Genomic DNA, 19,854 nt, shown 5'->3' with positions numbered 1-19,854 from the left:
AACATGGCAATTCCTGTGTTTCAATGTCAAGAGTCTTTTCTCTGACCCTCCCAGGGCTCAGGATCAGATCTCATGGATCCAATACTTTGGATGAATGCTTGATTCTGAGCCCCTAGAATCCACTTCAGTAATTCTCCACAAGACACTATGATCACAACTACCCCTCTCAGCCTGGAGGGAGGCTTAGTGGGCACATTATTCACATCTGGGGAGGCTTTTCAGGAAGAGGTCTCCTTAATTCATGCACCACCATAACACCTTGCTGGACCCATGTCTTTTGGTTCATCTGATGTCTTTCTGAAGAATCTGTAGGCACCACAGGCACAACTACTGCAAGCAGAATGGCTCTTCCCAAGGCATAAAGGCACCTTTTAGGCCTATCTGAAACAGAGGACTTACCCGGGTGATTAGGAATGGCTCCTAAATGCAAGGGTTTTTGATGATCTGCCATCTTGGGCAAAGCTGATGGCAACCCAAGATAGCAAAAACTACCAGTATGTATCCGTTATCAAACATAAAACCTGAATCTGAATTAAAAGTAGATTAGATATAAAACTACAAGCATTTTAAAATAACATGATGGAAAACAAGGATAATTTCATGACCACTCCAGGAGGCAGACACTGGAACCGAGGGTACTGTTAGAAAGGATTTTAAGCCTTCTGACTTTAAAATGTTGGGCTTTAGTGAATCGTACATGCCCCTAACTGCCAACTATTGCCCGAAAACAGTTCCATGATCTAATGGTTGCACATGCAGCTCCTACTAGGGGGCTCTGTGGTGGCACTATTATAAACGAGAAAAATGAATGATGTGGGAAAGTCACTTGGTGGTATGGAATGATTGGGTTGCTCTGACAGGGTGGCTGGCTGGTGAAGTGCTTTGGGATGGGATGGTGATGGAGAAGTGGTGGAAAGAAGATACATCACACATTAAACCACTCTTCATCTCGTCCATCCCCTCTCTCTTCACCTCCTCTAGAAAACACAGTAAACTTGGGAAAGACCTAGTAAGTGAAGAGATCTGTAAGATAAAATATAAAGTCAGAAAAATGCTCCATGTTCTCAAGCTAATACAGCAATGTATTTTCAGTAATTACCTAAAGACATTAATCACCTCACTATAAGGTCTGGTCTTCACTTGAAGGGGTATGCTGTATCAGCAACCTGCCCCAGTGGAGAGGACCGCTTATACCAGTTCCCCAAACAGACTACATTATATAAACAAAACAACCATTTTTGCTGGTATAACAACAACATCCAAGTAGGGCTTCTGCATAGCTATGTCAGAGGGGAGGGAGAGGCTGCCAGTCACACTGTGGCACTTTCATCCACCATACACAGGGCAGGCTCATGCTCACAGGGATTAAAAGGTGCCAACTCCCACCTGAAATTAAATAGGAGCTGAGGTGCTTAATCTCTGTGGGTTCCTTTGAAAATTCTGCCTAAAGCTCTGCTCCCTAGTGCAACAGATGAGAAGCACAGGACGAGTCACAACAATTGAAGTAAGAAAGCACAACCCCTATGCCTGAAGAGAAGCTCTAAAGTAAGAGCAGTTTGTTAGAGACAAATCCACTTCTTGAGTGCAAACCCAAAACTGAAGTTAACCCAGTGGATTCAGCTGCAATAGCCCCATTGTTTGTACATACACTTCACCTGAACGCAGCTGTCCCTTAGATAAACAGGTGCACTCTCCATCTTAAAGACCATGGATTGCTTTGCCATGAACAAACAATGGCTATGGTAAAGCCCTGATGACATCTAAAAACAACGGGACACTGTGGTTGTCTACCAGCCTTTTATACTCCTCTTCCTGTTCTGCCCCTCTGCTCCGGCATTGTGGGGTCTGGCCCTGCTGGCTCCAACCCACCAGTTGGTTTGCCGGTGTTCTCTCCGTATCTGCCACGCCTTCTTGCTACAGAAACCTAGATATGATTTTGGGGGAGCTTCACCAAGAACCAACTGGGAAGATTGCCAATGACCAATGCAGGAAGTTGCCTGACATCAGGGTCTACCAGCAATGCCAGGTGGACCACAGTTGAGCTTCCTTAAGGTGAAAGCAGCTAATCATTACTGACCACAACAGTTTTTCTGGCCATTGCGCAATGAAAACAGGATTGAATCCTCAGAGAAGAAGAGTAAAGGAGAGGAAAAACCAAGAGCATTCCACAGCAAAGTGGGGAGTCTCCACAGATTGTTAGCTTTGCTGCAGGGGCAGGAAGGACTACTAGGCTGAAAGCACCAACAGCCTCCAAGAGCTGAATTTGGGCACCAACAGAGAAATTCATGTTGCACTGTGAAGTGGGCCAGGCTACAAAGAAAATCGAGCCTAGCAGATGGCTTCTTCAACAAGAAGGGGCTTTGAGACTACACAGTACTGTTCTTCACAAGATGCAGCACAGATTACATTAGGGATCCACAATACTGTTCCATGCAGGACGTGACAGAGATTAAGAGTGATTTGCTATAAAGGAGAAATTCAAATTGGAACAGTTTAAATTGGACTCAGTTTGACAACCAAGTTCTACAAGAGGAGGCTGTAGAAGAACACTACTAAGGCTTAGCACTTACATTCTCCAACCATTTCACAAAATGTAACATCTGTATAGGCCCAAGCATAGTAATAAACTTGCCTACACATACATAAATTGTGACCACACTTAAAAAAAAAGGCAATAAGTGAAGCAGCACTGCAATTCAAGATCACCCCACAGGATTTTGACTTCCAAAGCGGTGACTGCCTTTACTGAATCATAAGAGACCAGAAGTATGAGCTGTCACTTTCAAAAGACTCCAAGAATCAGTTTTTGCATCCCAGCCTATCTCCGTTAAAAATTAGCAAAGCTCTACTATACAGCCATAAACAGTGAAAATTAGTTTGGCTACATAGAGAGGCTCCATGTTTCAGCAAAAACACTCATGCAAGACATGTCAAGATCTGTTCCTGAGCTCCATAGCTGGTTATTTTAAGAAATCCCAACCACAGAAGTATCCAAACCCTGCAGGGTTGATAGCAATAATCCTTGCAATTACCCACATTACTCACTTGGATTTGACGCAGAATTTAATTCTGAGGATGCCTCAGTGGGCTAGTAATAGTGGCATCCCCTCTGAGATGTTTGTGATAACCCTACTAGATTATGATGGAGTAATAGTAATAAAGGATGACCACCAGCTGTGCTGGATGGACATGGAATATTGGGAACCTGTCACATTACCATGCAAAGATTTAAGATAGAAGATACATTCGTCTAAAATGGTGTAGCATGAGTTTCCCAGCAGAATCTCTGAAGAGTAACAACCGTGTCCTTTTGTCTGAGGTGCCCAGTGCATTTTGGACACAATATAAAATAATATTTATCTAATTTAATTTGACATGGGGAGAATGACATGGATATAAAAGTGAAGGTTCCCTTAGCATGAAAAGTAGTTTCCTACATTCATGGAGATGCAGGTAAAGACTAGCATTTCCAAACTTTTTTTTTTGTGAAAATGAAGCTAAAGTTGCAGGAAAGTATCATTGGATTGAAATGTATATTGCTTTAAATGAACATTATGAGTTAAGGATTAGAAATGCAAAGTTTAGAGTCAAGCCTTGACCTAAAGAATCCAAATCACTGGAAGCGTGAACATTCAATGTTAAAGCAACCAAACAGCTGTAACTCTGCCCTCACAGCGCAGCCTCCCCATCTTAAAAAATTGTGCCACCATAAAGTATTGAAAATGTGTGCCAGAGAACATTAATCTTTTTTCGTACACATGCTCCTCCAATACCACCTGTGCTGTTTGATCACCATACTAACCTTGCTCTTTCAATGTAAGTGCTACAGTTACAAGATCTGGGCATATTTTAGCTGTTGTCCAGTGACACTCGATAACTGATCGCCACATGCATAATGACTGGTTTCAGTGAGGTGCCAATACTTAATGTCTTCAGCACTTTACAGAATTGAGCCCTCAGTTCAGAACAGAGATAGCAGTGAAAATGCTGAGGTATGCTGAAGGGTGGAACTGCTTGTTACTGAGAAGCAGTTTAGGTGTATACATTCTCTAATTCCTCAATTTTCATGGTGTCTAAAGTTTGCGTGGTATAAAATGCCAGTGTTCTTGAAATGTAATGTTACAAAGTTCTTATGTTGCCCGCAACCTTAACTTACCTTAAAATGAAGGTAATGCCCACATAAACCTTTTCTCTAAAATTTAGCCTGGTTCTAGAGAGCAAAGGGGAGAAGGGATGCAGCATTCCTTCCCTTCTCCTTGCTTTTGCAGAATGGGAGCCTTGTTAAACACCACGTAAGATCCTCCAGAGAACACCCAACTCCCTGCAGACCTTAGGATATACATAGGAGGAAGGCTCTGCCTGGGTAAACACTTCTGCCCCTTAAGGACCTTCGACGCTTATGACAAACTTCCTGAGCCTAGCAGCCCTCAGCTCAGGAGGCTCACTGTGCAGAACTCCAGCTTTTGCCTTTGAAAATCTTGAGAATTTAACCACAGCCCAACCTCCCCACACGCCTTAGCAAGCTCATGGCCTATCACCAACCTTTCCTTCACGTGAGCCAGAGCATGGGCTAGTCGGCACTTCCTGCCAACAAACTTATATGCCTAGCTAGGCTCATGATGGCCCAACAAGGCAGAATGGTCTCCTCAGGGGACTATTACTAAGGGTCATGAGAGGGGTCAAAAGGGTACCCCATAAATCTAAGGCTCAGGAGGACCCCCCAAATCAGCCTAAAGCTTGCAGAAGCTGCAGGTCACAACAAATCTTTTAAGGTCTGCAGTGTGGGGCAAGCATGAGAACTCAAAAGGTTCACTGATGTTCTCCCCACTGAGTGCCTCCTTCATGCCGTCCAAGGCCCTGCTCTCTTCAGCTCCACGCTCTGCAGATCTCCTGCAGGTTAGGGCTAGGAGAGGCAGTCACTCTTCAAACATGAATTATTTTCCTCCACTCTTTTCCCAAGCTCAGACATAGAGAAAAGTGTTACAAGTCAAGCTGTGGGACACCTCACTCACTGATGTGTTTCACTTAAAAACAAATGGTCTGATAAGTTCAATTTTGGTGGAGAGTTATTTTCCATTGACAGGCCTCCTTTATGGCTGGTTTACAAAGAGGCTGATTATCTGTACCAGAAAAAAAGCTAGAAAGATTTTATGAAACCTTGAGTCTCCAGCACCCGAATTCCCTACCTTAAGCTTGCCTGAGCTGCTAATCCATAGAGATGTTCATATTTAAAAAACTTTAATATCGCTCAATCTAGTGTACAGCTCTGAAGACCTACTAGATCTCATAGGAAAGTCCTATTAAGTTTGTTTGTTTGTTTATAAGGAGCAAAGTGCATTAGAGGTCCACAAGAGTACAAGAAGCCTGTGTTTAGGGTCAGAATTCATGAACAATTTGTCCATTTCATTTTACATTTGTAGGAAAAATTCTACATTGGCTCCAGATGTAGTCTACTAGTTTTCCAGTTGTTTCTTTATCAGTGGATTTTGAAGTGGGGGCAAAAGTACATTAAACTAAAAGTCAGTTGCAAACTAAGGAGTGGTTGGTACCGCACCATCCTACAGTAGTCACACGGGCACAATCCAAGTGAAGATTCAGTCACATGTATTTGGTGCAATTTTTTTTTGTTTTATATTTATTTAATGCTTGTGACAGTCTCAATGGTTGTCAAGCCGTAGAAAAGAAATGGCACAGCAAGCGTAGCACACAATTCTCATATATTCTCTCTCTCTTTTCCCTCACCAATATGCCTAATCCCAGATCTGTTGGGACCACCACCCAGTGCTAAAATGGGAATTTATCCTCCATTGTTGGGATGGCTTTGATGTGGCCACTATCTACTAAGAATTTCACTGACACTCACCATCACAGGCTACTCAGCAGGTGTTAACAGCTTTCAGACACTCCCACCCTAAACTAGATTTAAACTGGTGAGTAAAAGCTTTTGCATCCCAGTCCTTTGAGCCACTGAGCCCCAGCAGAAATGTGTTACACAGTACCTACCTGTCCACTGCGGGAGGCAGTGGCAGTTGTAAGTGTTCACACCATCCACACACACCCCACCATTCTGGCAATTATGATTTGGGCAGTCATCAATATTCTGCTCGCAGGTGCTTCCTTCAAAGCCTGGCCAAATTAGAAACATGTGAAACTTAAATTATTTTCAGGGTCCATTAAAGAGATTACCTGTCTGTGTGAAGTGGCGTTTAACATGCTTTTCCTGTTGATCTAGTTCCCTGCTGCACAATGGAGCAGCAGCCTGACCCAAGACTTGTCAGTAACAATATTCTGCCATTACTGAGCCCAAAGGGCTTGGACAGATAGGTTGGCTTGTACAAGTAAAACAATGTACTCCAGTCAGCTAAAGACTTAAGTCGCTTTACTGATCCTGCCTCTCCCCAGCTTGGGGGGAAAAAACATATTCCAGGAGTTGTGAACATCAGCAGTTTGACTGGCCCCGTTCTGGGCAGTACCTGGTGGCTGGTCCCCTACTAACTTACTCTGTTCTCTTTATAGACTTTCCTGTTGCCTGAATGAACTAACATGCTGCAGCAGTTGTTAGTGCCTCTTGATAATACCCGGCTCCCAGGTGCATCTACTTGGGTTAGCTTCATCTCACCCAACCTATAAACTAAATTCTAAATGAGAAGAACTCTCTTTCCTCTTGGCCAGTTTGGCTCATTCTTCCTCCCTTCCCCTATATTTAGTTCCTTTTATGTTCCAGGCCAGTGCAGAATACCCTGCCTGCTTGGGGACTTTTTCCTGCTTGTCTTCTCTCCCCATTCTTACCTATCTGTACCCTCCTCAATTTGATTTTCATGCCCTGACCACTTAGGGGACCTGAAGAACCCAGGGTACTTCTCACAGGAAGCTATCCTTGTACCCAAGCCAAACTCCAACTCACTTACATCATGCCTCCTTAAAATTACCCTGCAATTTCTGCCAGATAAACCATTCTTCACTTCTTGTACTAAAGGAGGCGGCATTTCGATGTAGCTCAAGTGAACAATTCCAAATATATACCTTGTAAATCAGATTAGTCTCTGGGGATTTTTGGATTATTACAATGACACAACCCCTTCAGCCAGAGAGTGCACTCTTCTCCTCAAGTGTCAGTGTTCTGTTGTGGACACTTCAGAGCTAGATTAGAGAGGTGTAGCTCTGATGTCAGCTCTGCAATAGCGATTCCCTGCATCTGATAGAAGGCTCCCAAGAAGTGATGCTAATGGGCTCCTGTACCTCACAGACTTCAGAGCATGGTGAACATTAGATCAAGTAAGTCCCAAACTGAACAGGTTTCACAGCATACTCAGAGGACCAGGCATCTAAGACACATTGGAGAGTAGGGCCAACTTGCTTTTGAGTTCAAGGTCGCACAGAAATTAGGCTGTTTGGGAAAGTTTTCTGATCCCTGATTTTTCCAGTTGTTTCATCTCAGGAACGCTGTGTGCACCCCCAAACTTCTCCAGGTAAAATTATTTTGTAAGAAGACCAGATCATTGTTCACATGCTGCATTCATGCAACCAACATACCCAGGACTATCGGTTCCAAAAGCTTAAGTGCCTGCCCCAAGAGCTAATGAGGAATTTTCATTGGCTTTGGTGACATTAGGACTTTCCCTGTTCTCTGACAGATAATGCCCAGAGGAGAACGGCATATTTAGCTATTCTGCTGTACCTCATATGAATTTCAGGTGCTTTGATGTGTGTGTAAAATTGAAGAGTAAAAAACAGAGACAGAAGAAAGCTATTAAATCATAGAGCACTTCCCATGCTTCAATTCTACACTAACATTTACTATTTAGTCCTCTGGAAAATCTTGTGAGGGGAATAAATCAATTCCCATTATACAGATAGGCAAAAGGAAACCAAGGTTGAGAGTTGTATTGTAATCCAGGGTTTCTCAATCTGTGGGTCAGACCCAAAACTGGGTCAACAGAATGTTTCAAAGGGTTGCATGGAGCTGGCTGGGTTCGCCTCCCTGCTCTAGCCACTGAAACCGCTGGGGTCTCAGCGACACTCCGGTTTGGCCCAGCTGTCATGACAATGGGAGTCTGGGTAGGTCTCATACTCATAGACTCTAGGACTGGAAGGGACCTCGAGAGGTCATCGAGTCCAGTCCCCTGCCCTCATGGCAGGACCAAATACTGTCTAGACCATCCCTGATGGACATTTATCTAACCTACTCTTAAATGTCGCCAGAGATGGAGATTCCTCAACCTCCCTAGGCAATTTATTCCAGTGTTTAACTACCCTGACAGTTAGGAACTTTTTCCTCATGTCCAACCTAAATCTCCCTTGTTGCAGTTTAAGCTCATTGCTTCTTGTTCTATCATTAGAGGCTAAGGTGAACAAGTTTTCTCCCTCCTCCTGATGAAACCCTTTTAGATACCTGAAAACTGCTATCATGTCCCCTCTCAGTCTTCTCTTTTCCAAACTAAATAAACCCAATTCTTTCAGCCTTCCTTTATAGGTCATATTCTCAAGACCTTTAATCATTCTTGTTGCTCTTCTCTGGACCCTCTCCAATTTCTTCACATCTTTCTTGAAATGCAGTGCCCAGAACTGGACACAATACTCCAGTTGAGGCCTAACCAGTGCAGAGTAGAGCGGAAGAATGACTTCTCATGTCTTGTTTACAACACGCCTGTTAATGCATCCCAGAATCATGTTTGCTTTTTTTGCAACAGTATCACACTGTTGACTCATATTTAACTTGTGGTCCACTATGACCCCTAGATCTCTTTCTGCCATACTCCTTCCTAGACAGTCTCTTCCCATTTGTATGTGTGAAACTGGTTGTCCCTTCCTAAGTGGAGCACTTTGCATTTGTCTTTATTGAACTTCATCCGGTTTACCTCAGACCATTTCTCCAATTTGTCCAGATCATTTTGAATTTTGACCCTGTCCTCCAAAGCAGCTGCAATCCCTCCCAGTTTGTTATCGTCTGCAAACTTAATAAGCGTACTTTCTATGCCAACATCTAAGTCATTGATGAAGATATTGAACAGAGCCGGTCCCAAAAAAGACCCCTGCGGAATCCCACTTGTTATACCTTTCCAGCAGGATTGGGAGCCATTAATAACTACTCTCTGAGTACGGTTATCCAGCCAGTTATGCACCCACCTTACAGTAGCCCCATCTAAATTGTATTTGTCTAGTTTATCGATAAGGACAACATGCGAGACCGTATCAAATGCCTTACTGAAGTCTAGGTATACCACATCCACCGCTTCTCCCTTATCCACAAGACTCGTTATCCTATCAAAGAAAGCTATCAGATTGGTTTGACAGAATTTGTTCTTAACAAATCCATGCTGGCTATTCCCTATCACCTTATCAAGTGTTTGCAGTTGATTTCTTTAATTACTTGCTCCATTATCTTCCCTGGCACAGAAGTTAAACTAACTGGTCTGTAGTTTCCTGGGTTGTTTTTATTTCCCTTTTTATAGATGGGTCAGATTTGAGAGAGTGGCACTGCACCCCCATGAACCATGAACAGCTCACAACTCCATTCAGATAAATTTGGTCCTGTCAGGGGAGTGGGGCCAAACATGAGCAGTGCTGCAACCCCAGAGGTTGCAATGCCTGGAGCTGAGAGCCAAACCCAACCAGCCCCACAGCACAGGAGCTGCCACTGTGGGGTTAGTACCAGGTAGGACCCAACTCCTCCAGGGGACAGGATACAACCAAAACCACCCCAGGGGCTCCACTACCAGACTATTTACTGGGTTGTGACAAGCCACAAACATTTACAAGTGGGTCCTGAACCCAAAAAGGTTAAGAATCACTGATCTAGCAGATTAGCTATCTATCTAGCAAATAGCAGCTGCAGAAGCAATTCAAGCAGGTACTGCATCACTCTGGTAAATGGGGCCCAACGAAGTCCTGTTCACCCCAGCACTTTCCAGGCCAAACCTATGCAGGGGAGACCCTGCCTTTGGGGCACTAGGACAATGTGGTGACTCCTCTCCCCAGGGCCACACGGCTGCGGGGAGAATGTGCAGAGAGAAGCCAGCCACAGACCGAAGCCAGCAGAGCAGCTTCAGAAGCAGGGGACATCAGATACTGATGTCTATTTTCTACAGGGCTGACTGGACATTGCTGTGCTGACTGTCTTTTCACTCCAATACCCTCTTCCTTAATCTTTTTTTTCATCTCAGTTTGTCTCCACTCCTGCTCTTCATACCTTCCTACCTCTTTTTGTTTAGCAAATCCCCTCACTAAACTCCAACCCCAAAGAAGTTAAAAGAAAAACTGTGGCAGTAACAGGATGTTTGTAGGCCACCACACTGATCATTATGCTTGTACGTTATCCCTTACACCTACTCTTTGTCTGGTCTATGGAAATGGTAAAAGCTTCAGGGCAGAGACTGTGTACTACTGCTGTCTGTACAGTGCCGAGTACAATGGGGCCCTGTCCTTGGCTGGTCCCTAGGCACTACCACAATAAATAGTGACCCAAGTTCTCATAGTTGTCTTGCCAAAGGCAATGCCGCAAGTGACTTCTGTGTTTTAGTTTCTTCATAGGAAAATACTGGTATCCACATCTGCCCACTTTGCAGAGGGTTTGTAAGGTCTAAGTAAATAATACCTGCAGAATACTAGTAAGGGCAGCCAGAAGAAGAGGCAAAAAAATAATTTACCAATTACTGGGTCCTGACCTTGCATGTATTTGTTGAAGCCACCAACATAGGATGACAATCATTAGGGAAGCTGCATGTCAGTAAGATCAATAAAGCAACTCAGCATGAAGTGGAAGTACTGTGCGCACTTTACGAAGCTTGTGCCAACTTCAAACAGGCATAACGAGCACTGCACATAGCATCCTAAATATTTTGAAAGCACACATCTCCTGGTGCATATTTCCTATAGCATGCACATGCCAGGTACTGTTCTGAGCAACGCAGTGCTTAAAACATGTTTGGAAATGGCTTTGAACAGAAACCACCAGGTCCAACCTGCAAGCTTATTCAAAAGCCCGAGGTACCTTACCAAGGACTGCAGATCATGATGAATTTGAAGCATCAAGGGCCACACTGATTTGGAGTTACAGCTCCAAAAAGCAAGTGGTCCAGTTTTTGCTAACTTCTGATCTTCCAAATGCCCCATCTAATTTACTTCATTTCAATCTCTATAAAATACAGCTCAAATTTTCGAGGTGTGATTTTTATGCCTATTTCAGGTAGTGTACACTCTGCAATACTGTGGCTGAATTTGTAGTGGAACTCATCTCTTGTTGCAGAATTGTCCTAAAGTTCAGCTTTAATTGTTAAAAGTTTGATTTCTAGCCCTTTTGGTCAAGGTGCATATTTGAAGTTCTCAGTGTGTAAAACAATGCATTTACGCCTGCCTGAGTCTGTCACAAGCCTGAAATAATGCAGAAGAATAAACTGCCCCCATTCATGTCAATCAGGGCCCCATGGACTGACATTGCAGCTGCAACACTTGGCATTTTTCCTAGGATGCCACAGAATTCATTATTTTGCTGCATCCAGACACCTGATGCTGTTTTCTGCTGTTGGGACCAGACTGCAGCTGGGTACATACTCAGGTAGCTAGCCCAAGCCACTTCCCATGCTGCTGCTGCCACACTGCTATCTTGAGCATGCTAGCTTGAGTAGAGCTAGCACGTCTGTCTACTCTCATTGGAAATCACGCTCCCAATGGCTATGTAGCCATACCTTTAGAGATTAGTGTCCCCTGATATCACAGGAAAAGCCCTGCATCACACCAGGCAGGATAGATCATTCTATTTAATATGCCTTTTGTGTCACATTTCTAGGATGTTCTGCTTTAAATAAAGAGCAGTTTGAGGCCACAGTTGTATGACATGGTATCAAGTGCTATCAAACACATGAAGTATTCCTCTTTCTACGAGGTATTCCCGTCTCTCACACAGTCTCTTCCGGTCTGACAGATTCTTTCCTGGACAAGCTCTTGGAATTCCCTAGGGTTCTATCTAGTAAATGGGTAATCATTGTGATGGATAACAATGGAATAGTCACTTTCTCAGCCACGAACTTCCTCTATTGACTTGTTTAACATTTTGTTGCCAAGTCAACTCCTTATTTGTCAGATATTTACAGCTATAAAACTCATTCTCACCACAATTAAAAGGAGTTTAAAATGCTGCAAGTTAAACATCTATCTCATAAGTGTCATTACTAAAACTGACTGATCTGAGAAACTTTCCATCTGTTTAGAATTAGAATTGTCTACAGTTTTTGTACCAACTTGTCTAAAATTGGAGAAAAACTAAGTTAAACTGGTACAACCTCTAGTGTGGATGAAATTATACCAGTATAAGAAGGGTTTACACTGGCATAGATTTTCATAAATTTGCTTCTAGAATGCTGGAATTTCCCCTGATTTCAGCTAAGTGACTTAAGTTATTTCAACATGTGAATTATATAAACAAACAAAAATGAGTTGGGAACCTAAAAGTTTTACAATCAACTATACTGTGCATTCAGAGTAGCTGCATCACTGAAGAGAATACTACTGACACCACTCTAACTCCACTGCCATTACTCCTTGCTTTCAAGCCTCTCTAGCTTCTCCCTCAAGTCTCCACTGGTTCCTCACACCCTTCTGCTGGCCCCTTTCCCTCCCACTCCTCCCACTGGAAGGGGTCAGAATTCAGGCCACTAGGAATCATTTCCCAAAACATCAGGATGTTTCTTGGTGCCTTAGTTGCACTGGGGCAAGGAATGCCAGGATGCCTTTGCCTTCACCTGGGCAGTCAGTGAAAGTACCCTGGCTCGCCAACGTTTTTTCCTTTTGATTTTTTTTAAATGGAACATTTTGTAAACCAAGTTACATCAATACAACACTGACAATTTAGACATGAATGTCAGTCAGGACATACAAAGGAAAGGTTCTCAGAGCAACAAGAACTCACCCACACTGTATATGTTGTGTAATAGGACACATTAACAGTAACTATCAAAATGATATGTGGGTGCGTTACTGTGGTAACTTTGTCTTCATTTCCTGACTATATTTAAGGTTCAGATTTTAACCAGATCACACTGGTCTGCAGGGAAAGGTGAAACGTGCAAGGTGCTCTCATAAAACCTTGCATCCCTGCAAGAAAGGGTAACTTCACTCATGTTAGCAGTCCAATTGGTTTTGCAGGATCAGGCCCTTATTATTTGTTGTTCTCTGTCTTCCTCTGCAAATGCTGCCAGCACAAGGCATGACAAAACCTTGGGCACCTCAGAGGTCAAATAACTCTAGTTCAAAGAACTCAAGCTTCACTGATGAAGCCTGCAGAGCCTGCTAGCCATAAACCAAGTCTTTCTTTAAAAAGAGAAATCAAAGGCAATGGGTTAACATGAAAACAACACTAGGTTGAGAAATCAAGCTGGCTCCGAAGTCAGAAAATCTGAGCAAATGTCAATAATATAAACTAACATATTCAGCCTTTTCACCTGGGCCCCAGGACTCACCCATGTTTTTCTTATTATGACCCTTCCAGTCCTTTGATCTTTAACCCCTTTCTCCTTCCCTATCACTGGGAGACTCCTTCCCTTTCATATTATGAAACAGTGAGCCCACCGCAACTAAGCCTTCATTTCAGCTCCCTTCCTTGTACAAACTTATGTTCCTTTTTTCCTGACCCCCACACCACTTCAGTATTGTAGAGGGACCATACATCAGAAATAACCAAAACGTAAGTGTTTGATTTCCCAGCTTCACCACTGCATTCCATCTGGGTTTTGGGAAGGACTAAGTATTTACCTGGCAAACAGTTGCACTCAAAGGTAAAGTCACTGGTTTGATGACATGTCCCTCCATTCATACATGGTGATGGTGAACAAGGCACATATGTGTTCTCACAGCGGTGTCCTCTAAAGCCTGGCTTGCACTGGCATTGGTAAGAACCGGGCAAATTGTGACAAGTTCCACCATTTTGACATTGTCCTGGTGTGGCACATTCATTTAGATCAATCTCACACTTTGAGCCAGTATAGCCTGCTGGACAGGTGCAGGAGAATCCGCTTCCAGATGTGACACATGTACTTCCATTGGCACATGGCTGAGACACACAAGCATCAATCCACTGGCAGTCCTTTCCTGTAAAACCGAGACATGTGAGAGATTCTGTCAATCAGAAATAGTTTGGATGGAAGATACAGACTTCTCTCCTTCCATCCCCATGACACCCCAAAGCTGAGATGTCTTTCTGCACACTCCAACTGTGTACTCTACAATATTACAGTTGGATCTAAAACCACAAGCATTTCCCATTGCAATCGCCAATTTGATTTAGTTCTAACCTGTTTACGTGGGAGCTGCAAGATAGAGAACCCTGTGATTTATGAGAAGTACCGGTAATGAATGAGCTGGAATGACACTGTACTGATGACATTTACTCTCCTCTCCCACTTGGTCTTCAAGGATAAAAGTAGGTTTCTGAACTTCCCCTTGACATAGAGGTAAGCTTCCCTACAGAAAGCTGTTGCGGGCAAAACTTGCTCAGCTAGCTGTTCCAGGAGCTTGTCTACATGGGGCACTTATTCTGGAATAAGATAAGATCATTTAAAGTGTAATAGTATTTTGGAATAACTCCTGATGTAGACAATCTCTTCCAGAATAGCTACTGAGGTCAGTTTCCCCACTCGACAAGCCCTAAGAGATTAAAATACATTTGTATTTTTAAAGTGGTTCTGTGAAAGGTGTTTAAAAAAAACAAAACAAAACTTTCCATGCTATCTCTCTTAGCTCTCATTTGCAGTGCTGAAGCTATTAGTTTGACAGCATATTAGGGCAAAACTAGAACATTTTTAAGAGAGTATATCCAGCTTAGGTACTTCAAATGGGAGGGGGGGATGACTAAGGACACAATTATGAAGTCCCACCTGTGTAACCTGGTGGACAGACACACTCATATGTGTCCTGGAGAAGCAGTTGGCAGGTCCCTCCATTTAAACAGGGGTGAGATACAAAACAGATGTGTGATTCAGAGTATTTGCAGTCCTCGCCTGTGAATCCTAAAGCACATTTACAAGTGGCTTTTCCGACCACAGATGTGGTTTCACATGTTCCTCCATTCTGACAGGTATGGCTTTCACAAGGGTTTTTGTACTGACAGTAGTCTCCAAGAAAACCCTCTGGACACCTGCAAGAGAATAAAAATCATGACTAGCAGTGTTCTCTCTGATCCTCACAATGCAAGCTACTACTGTGAAATGTAAAGATCCCAGTTCTGGCACCATTAACACCCAGAGTCTTTCCTATCTAGACAGCAACATTACATACCCTAATGCATAGACCATACACAGGAAAGCCCTTATGTTATTTATGACTGCCCAAAGTGAGAATCCTGAAAGCATAACGGCATAACATTAATTCATATATAAAACGTAATGAAACTCCAATTACATTTAATTAGGGGCAAAAACATTCTGTTCCACCCTCCCCGCCCCCTCATATGACTGATAGAGAGACAGATACTGTCTCCCCATCCCTTCAATGTTTTTAAAATTGAGTATTAGTTAATTCCACTTTGCTATACCTAATAATGGCCTCTGCAGAAGTAAGCAACCAATCTGAATAACAGATGCTATCCATCTCAAAACCTTTAGTGCAATTTTCCCCTCACAACACCACTGTGAAGTAGGGAAGTGCTGTTATCCCCACTATATAGATAGGGAACTGAGGCTGTGACTTGTCAAAGGTTGAACATGAAGCCTCTAGCAACACAGGAACTGAACCCGGGTCTCTCAAGTCTCAGGCCATAGGCACTGGCTTCCTCCTTTCCCCGGGGGTGCTCAACCCCCACTCAGCCTCAGGCCCCGCCCCACTCCACCCATTCCCCCAAGACTTCACCCCATCCTGCCTCTTCCCACTAAGTTCCGCCCCCTCCCCCCAGCACACTCCCTCCCCACCCCTCCCACTGGCTGCCAGTGGGTGCTAAGTGCACCCACTGAGTCAGCACCTATGTCCCAGGCTAACACTTTAACCACTAGACCAAACTGGGGGTTGGGTCCCCTCAGGGGGTCACAAGGTTATTACATGGGGGGGGCACGAGGTTTCAGCCTCCATCCCAAACCCTGCTTTGCCTCCAGCATTTATAATGATGTTAAATCTATTATAAATTAAAAACACCTTTTAAGGGGGGTGGGTCGCACTCAGGGGCTTGCTATGTGAAAGGGGTCACTAGTACAAAAGTTTGAGAATCACTGCGCTAGACCATCTTTCTTCCATCTCGAAGAAATACAAAAATGAACTGGTACATTTATTGATAATTGGGGCAATATTGTAAAGATTTATATGTGCAGATTCACTATTTCTCACTAAGCAAGACTTGTGTAAACACAGTGCTGTAATCCATCTGCTGACTGGACTTTGGACTGGGAATTTTCAATCCATTTTGAAGCAATGAGCAGAAACTGCCATTTGTTTCCTTCAGCTAAATGTATATCAAATAAGCCAAAATACTAACAACACAGAGAAAAATGGACTGTCGATCTGCAGATTTTTCTATATTCTAGATGACTTGATGAAGAATCAAAATATGTACATCTTGTCTAAGAGGCAACTAGGAGCATCAGACATGACACACACTACAAATATTTTAGCGATGAACTCCAGATGCTCCGTTTTCCCTACTCCAGGATATGAGTAATTCCAAATTAAGTCAGCAATAGTTACTCAGATCCAGGGAAGGGAGATTCTGACCAAGAAGAGTGATCAGTTCTCTAGTGAGGTCCAAGGCAAAGTATCTAGTGGCAACAGAACTGAAATCAACTGTTCACTAATTTGTTTAAAATGCACACATCTGATGGATTAAAAACTGTCTGGTCTCCAAATTCAACAGTAACCAGAGAGTCATCTTCAAGCATGTATGTTTCCAGCGTGGCTCCACATGGATTCTAGTCGCTGAAAGCTGAAGCTAGACAAATTCTGACTAGAAATAATGGCAAATTTTTAAAAATGAGAGTAATTAGCCATTGGAACAATTTACCATGGGTCACGGTGGATTCTCCATCATCAACCATTTTTAAATTAAGATTGATGTTTTTCTAAAAGTTCTGCTCCAATTCAAACAGGAATTAACTCAGGGTTATCCTGTGGCCTGTGTTATACAAGAGGCCAGAATTAATGACCGCAGTGGTCTCTTCTTGTCTTATCTGTGAAAAAGTTTTGGATACATGTACAAAGAGTAACAATTCCATGTACTATAAACAAACAACATTGTCCTAAATGGAAGATCTTCTCCATCAGGGATGGTCTAGACAGTATTTGGTCCTGCCATGAGGGCAGGCGACTGGACTTGATGACCTCTCGAGGTCCCTTCCAGTCCTAGAGTCTATGAATCTATGAATCCATCTCCTCCATGCCGCCAAACTAGAATTCTCCCATAACCCTCTTTAATCTACTCCTACCCTTCCACACCAGAAAAAGTCGGGGAGAAAATAAAATATTTGCAGGGTGACCCAAAGTTAACAAGTTTGGGGAAGCATATTCTGTAATTGAAGTTTCTTCTCTGAAAATACTCTGCCTCCTTTGAGGCTGATGACTCAAGCTCCTCAGCTGATCTGAACTGCTGTAAATGCCTAGACTTTAAGACATCTAGTATGCTCTGCACATCACAGGCCACAGAACCCACTCCTGTAATAGACCTATACCCTCTGGCTAAGTCACTGAAGTACTCAAACCTTGATTTAAAAACTAAGTTACAAAGAATTCATCATTTACTGTAATTCAATCTAGCAAGTGATTTGTGCACCGTGCTGCATAGGAAGGCAAAAAAAATAATATGGTCCACTCTCTGCCAATTTGATCTGGTGGAAAATTTGTTCCTGACCCCAAAGATGGTGATCAGTTAGATCTAAGCAAGTGGGTGAGACCCATCAGCCAGACATGTGGGAAAAAATTCTCTGTAGTAACTCAGAGCCATCTCTCGTTTGGTGTCCCATCTCAGGCTGTTGGAGATATTTGCTAGTAACAGTTGCAGATGGGCTATATGCCACTGTAGGCAACTTCATCATACTATACCCTCCATAAACTCAGTTTTGAATTAAGTTCGGTTTTTTGCCCTGATTACTACCCTTGGCAGGCTGTCTCAGAACTTCAGTCCTCATTCAAGAAGCAGTCTCAGGTATCCAGGGCCCAAACCAGTGGTAGTTTTATAGATTACATTTAACATTCAAGATTGTCCACAAAAGTGAATTGAAAACCGGCATGGATAAGCCTACATCTTGGGCTAATGGTGGGTTAACATCAGAAAAGGCTAATATCCCATAGACAGCAACGAGAGTGCTAGCGTCGCCCAAGCAGATTTACACCAATGTAGTGTCTACCCTATTCAGTACAGGACTGCAACCAGATTAGGTATAAATAAGTATGGAAGTGAGGAAGGTATAGATAACACTGATTTACTGCATAAGCATTATGAGACAATATACCCTGAGAAACAGAAGACCTTGCACACATGCCCCATAATGTCACCAGAAACATACATCTTGTATCAGTTTCCCTAGTAATGAGGCACAGAAAGATTTGCTCTTTCAAGTTCTTTACATAAAAAACCACTTGTTTAGAGAGCAGCTTAAAATTACAGCAGCTTGTGTCAGCTCCAAAATGACAGGCTCAGAAGAGGAACAAAACAAAAGCCACTGTTTAAACAAAAGCCACTCTTTTTCCTCAGTTTTCTAACTCTCAGGAACAGTGATGGAAGCATGAAGTTTTCCCAGCACTTTCTAGAAGCATGTGAGCTTTCTTTGTCTACTTCAGCGAGAATTTAATCATTTATTTAAGAACAAGTTTCACACATAGGCTATTTCCAATCATGATTTTTGAAAGCTACAAAGAATTTGAAGTGGAAAAATATCTTATGGGCTTCATCAGCCCTGCAGCTGTTTATAATTAAAGCTGCTCCTTTACTCCCTCTGGGCTACTTTCCAGCACAAATACTTTAGTCAAAACTTAGTCCAACCCACTTTTTTCCTTCACAGCTCCAGTCTGCAATTGCCTACAGTGCCTTAGTGCAGGCTCTCAGAAAGTTTCACAATAGATGTTCTCCTCACTAAACACATTAAAGATAGTTATTCAAATTAAAAAAAAAAAAAAACAGCTGGAAATCCAAGGAGTTGGATTCACACAATGCTGCCAATGCCAAAGAAACAGAACCAGCAGAACACATGGAGGCTGCTGATGCAGTTGTGCTGCCAAAGTTGCTGTTTCTCCTCAATGTTGTGTTTACCCCCTTTTTGTGGGGTCCTTTGAAAGAAGTGCCCTTTCAGTTTGAATGATTGTTCTTCACCAGACAGTACTACATCCATTTTGAGTACATTCACCAGCTCAGTCTACCTGACTGCAGATTACTTTAGCCAATCTTTCCAGAGGTTTGGTTTTCATGCGAGTTTCCCATTCAGGTCTAGGGATATCATCTGGGGCTGCACAGGAGGAAGCATGTAGTTATAATTTGGTACGTGAAGGGAGGAATTTCTTAGAATATTTGCTCCCACTTGACACCCCCTTTGTTTTGATTGGAGGATCATCGGAAGGAAAACGTAGGCCCCACAACAACATTGAGACAGTTTGCAAATATTCTGGGACAGGTTTTAATCAGTCTTTTCCTTCTGACTCCCACACAGATTCAGGAGGAAGAACAGGATTCTCTGGCTAGCTTATCCCTTTCTTCTTACTATTTATCTTGTAAGCACTTTGGGGCAGGGACTGTATTTCTGTTGTGTGTCTGTACGACGCCCAGCACAGTGGGGTCCTGGCGCATGACTTGGACTCCTAGGTGCTACAGTAATACTAATAAAACAAACAACAAAAGGATCAGAAGTCTCTATAGTGAAACTCAGCTTTGTGTTTCCTGCCCACCTGGGTCAT

General features: G+C 43.0%; 1 protein-coding gene across 1 annotated transcript in view; it reads right to left on the bottom strand.

Annotated features, from left to right (window-relative positions):
- Positions 1–19,854, bottom strand: part of NOTCH2 (notch receptor 2) — a 134,576-nt gene that overhangs the window by 82,520 nt on the left and 32,202 nt on the right. Inside the window, 3 exon segments of the mRNA XM_030571978.1 lie at positions 6,004–6,126; positions 13,747–14,082; positions 14,868–15,127. Of these exon segments, the coding sequence (XP_030427838.1) occupies positions 6,004–6,126; positions 13,747–14,082; positions 14,868–15,127 (719 nt within the window).

This window comes from Gopherus evgoodei, chromosome 8 (assembly GCF_007399415.2).
Source record: "Gopherus evgoodei ecotype Sinaloan lineage chromosome 8, rGopEvg1_v1.p, whole genome shotgun sequence".
NCBI lineage: Eukaryota > Metazoa > Chordata > Testudines > Testudinidae > Gopherus > Gopherus evgoodei.
Note: the sequence above shows the minus strand (reverse complement) of the source record. Positions and strands in the feature narration are given on the sequence as shown.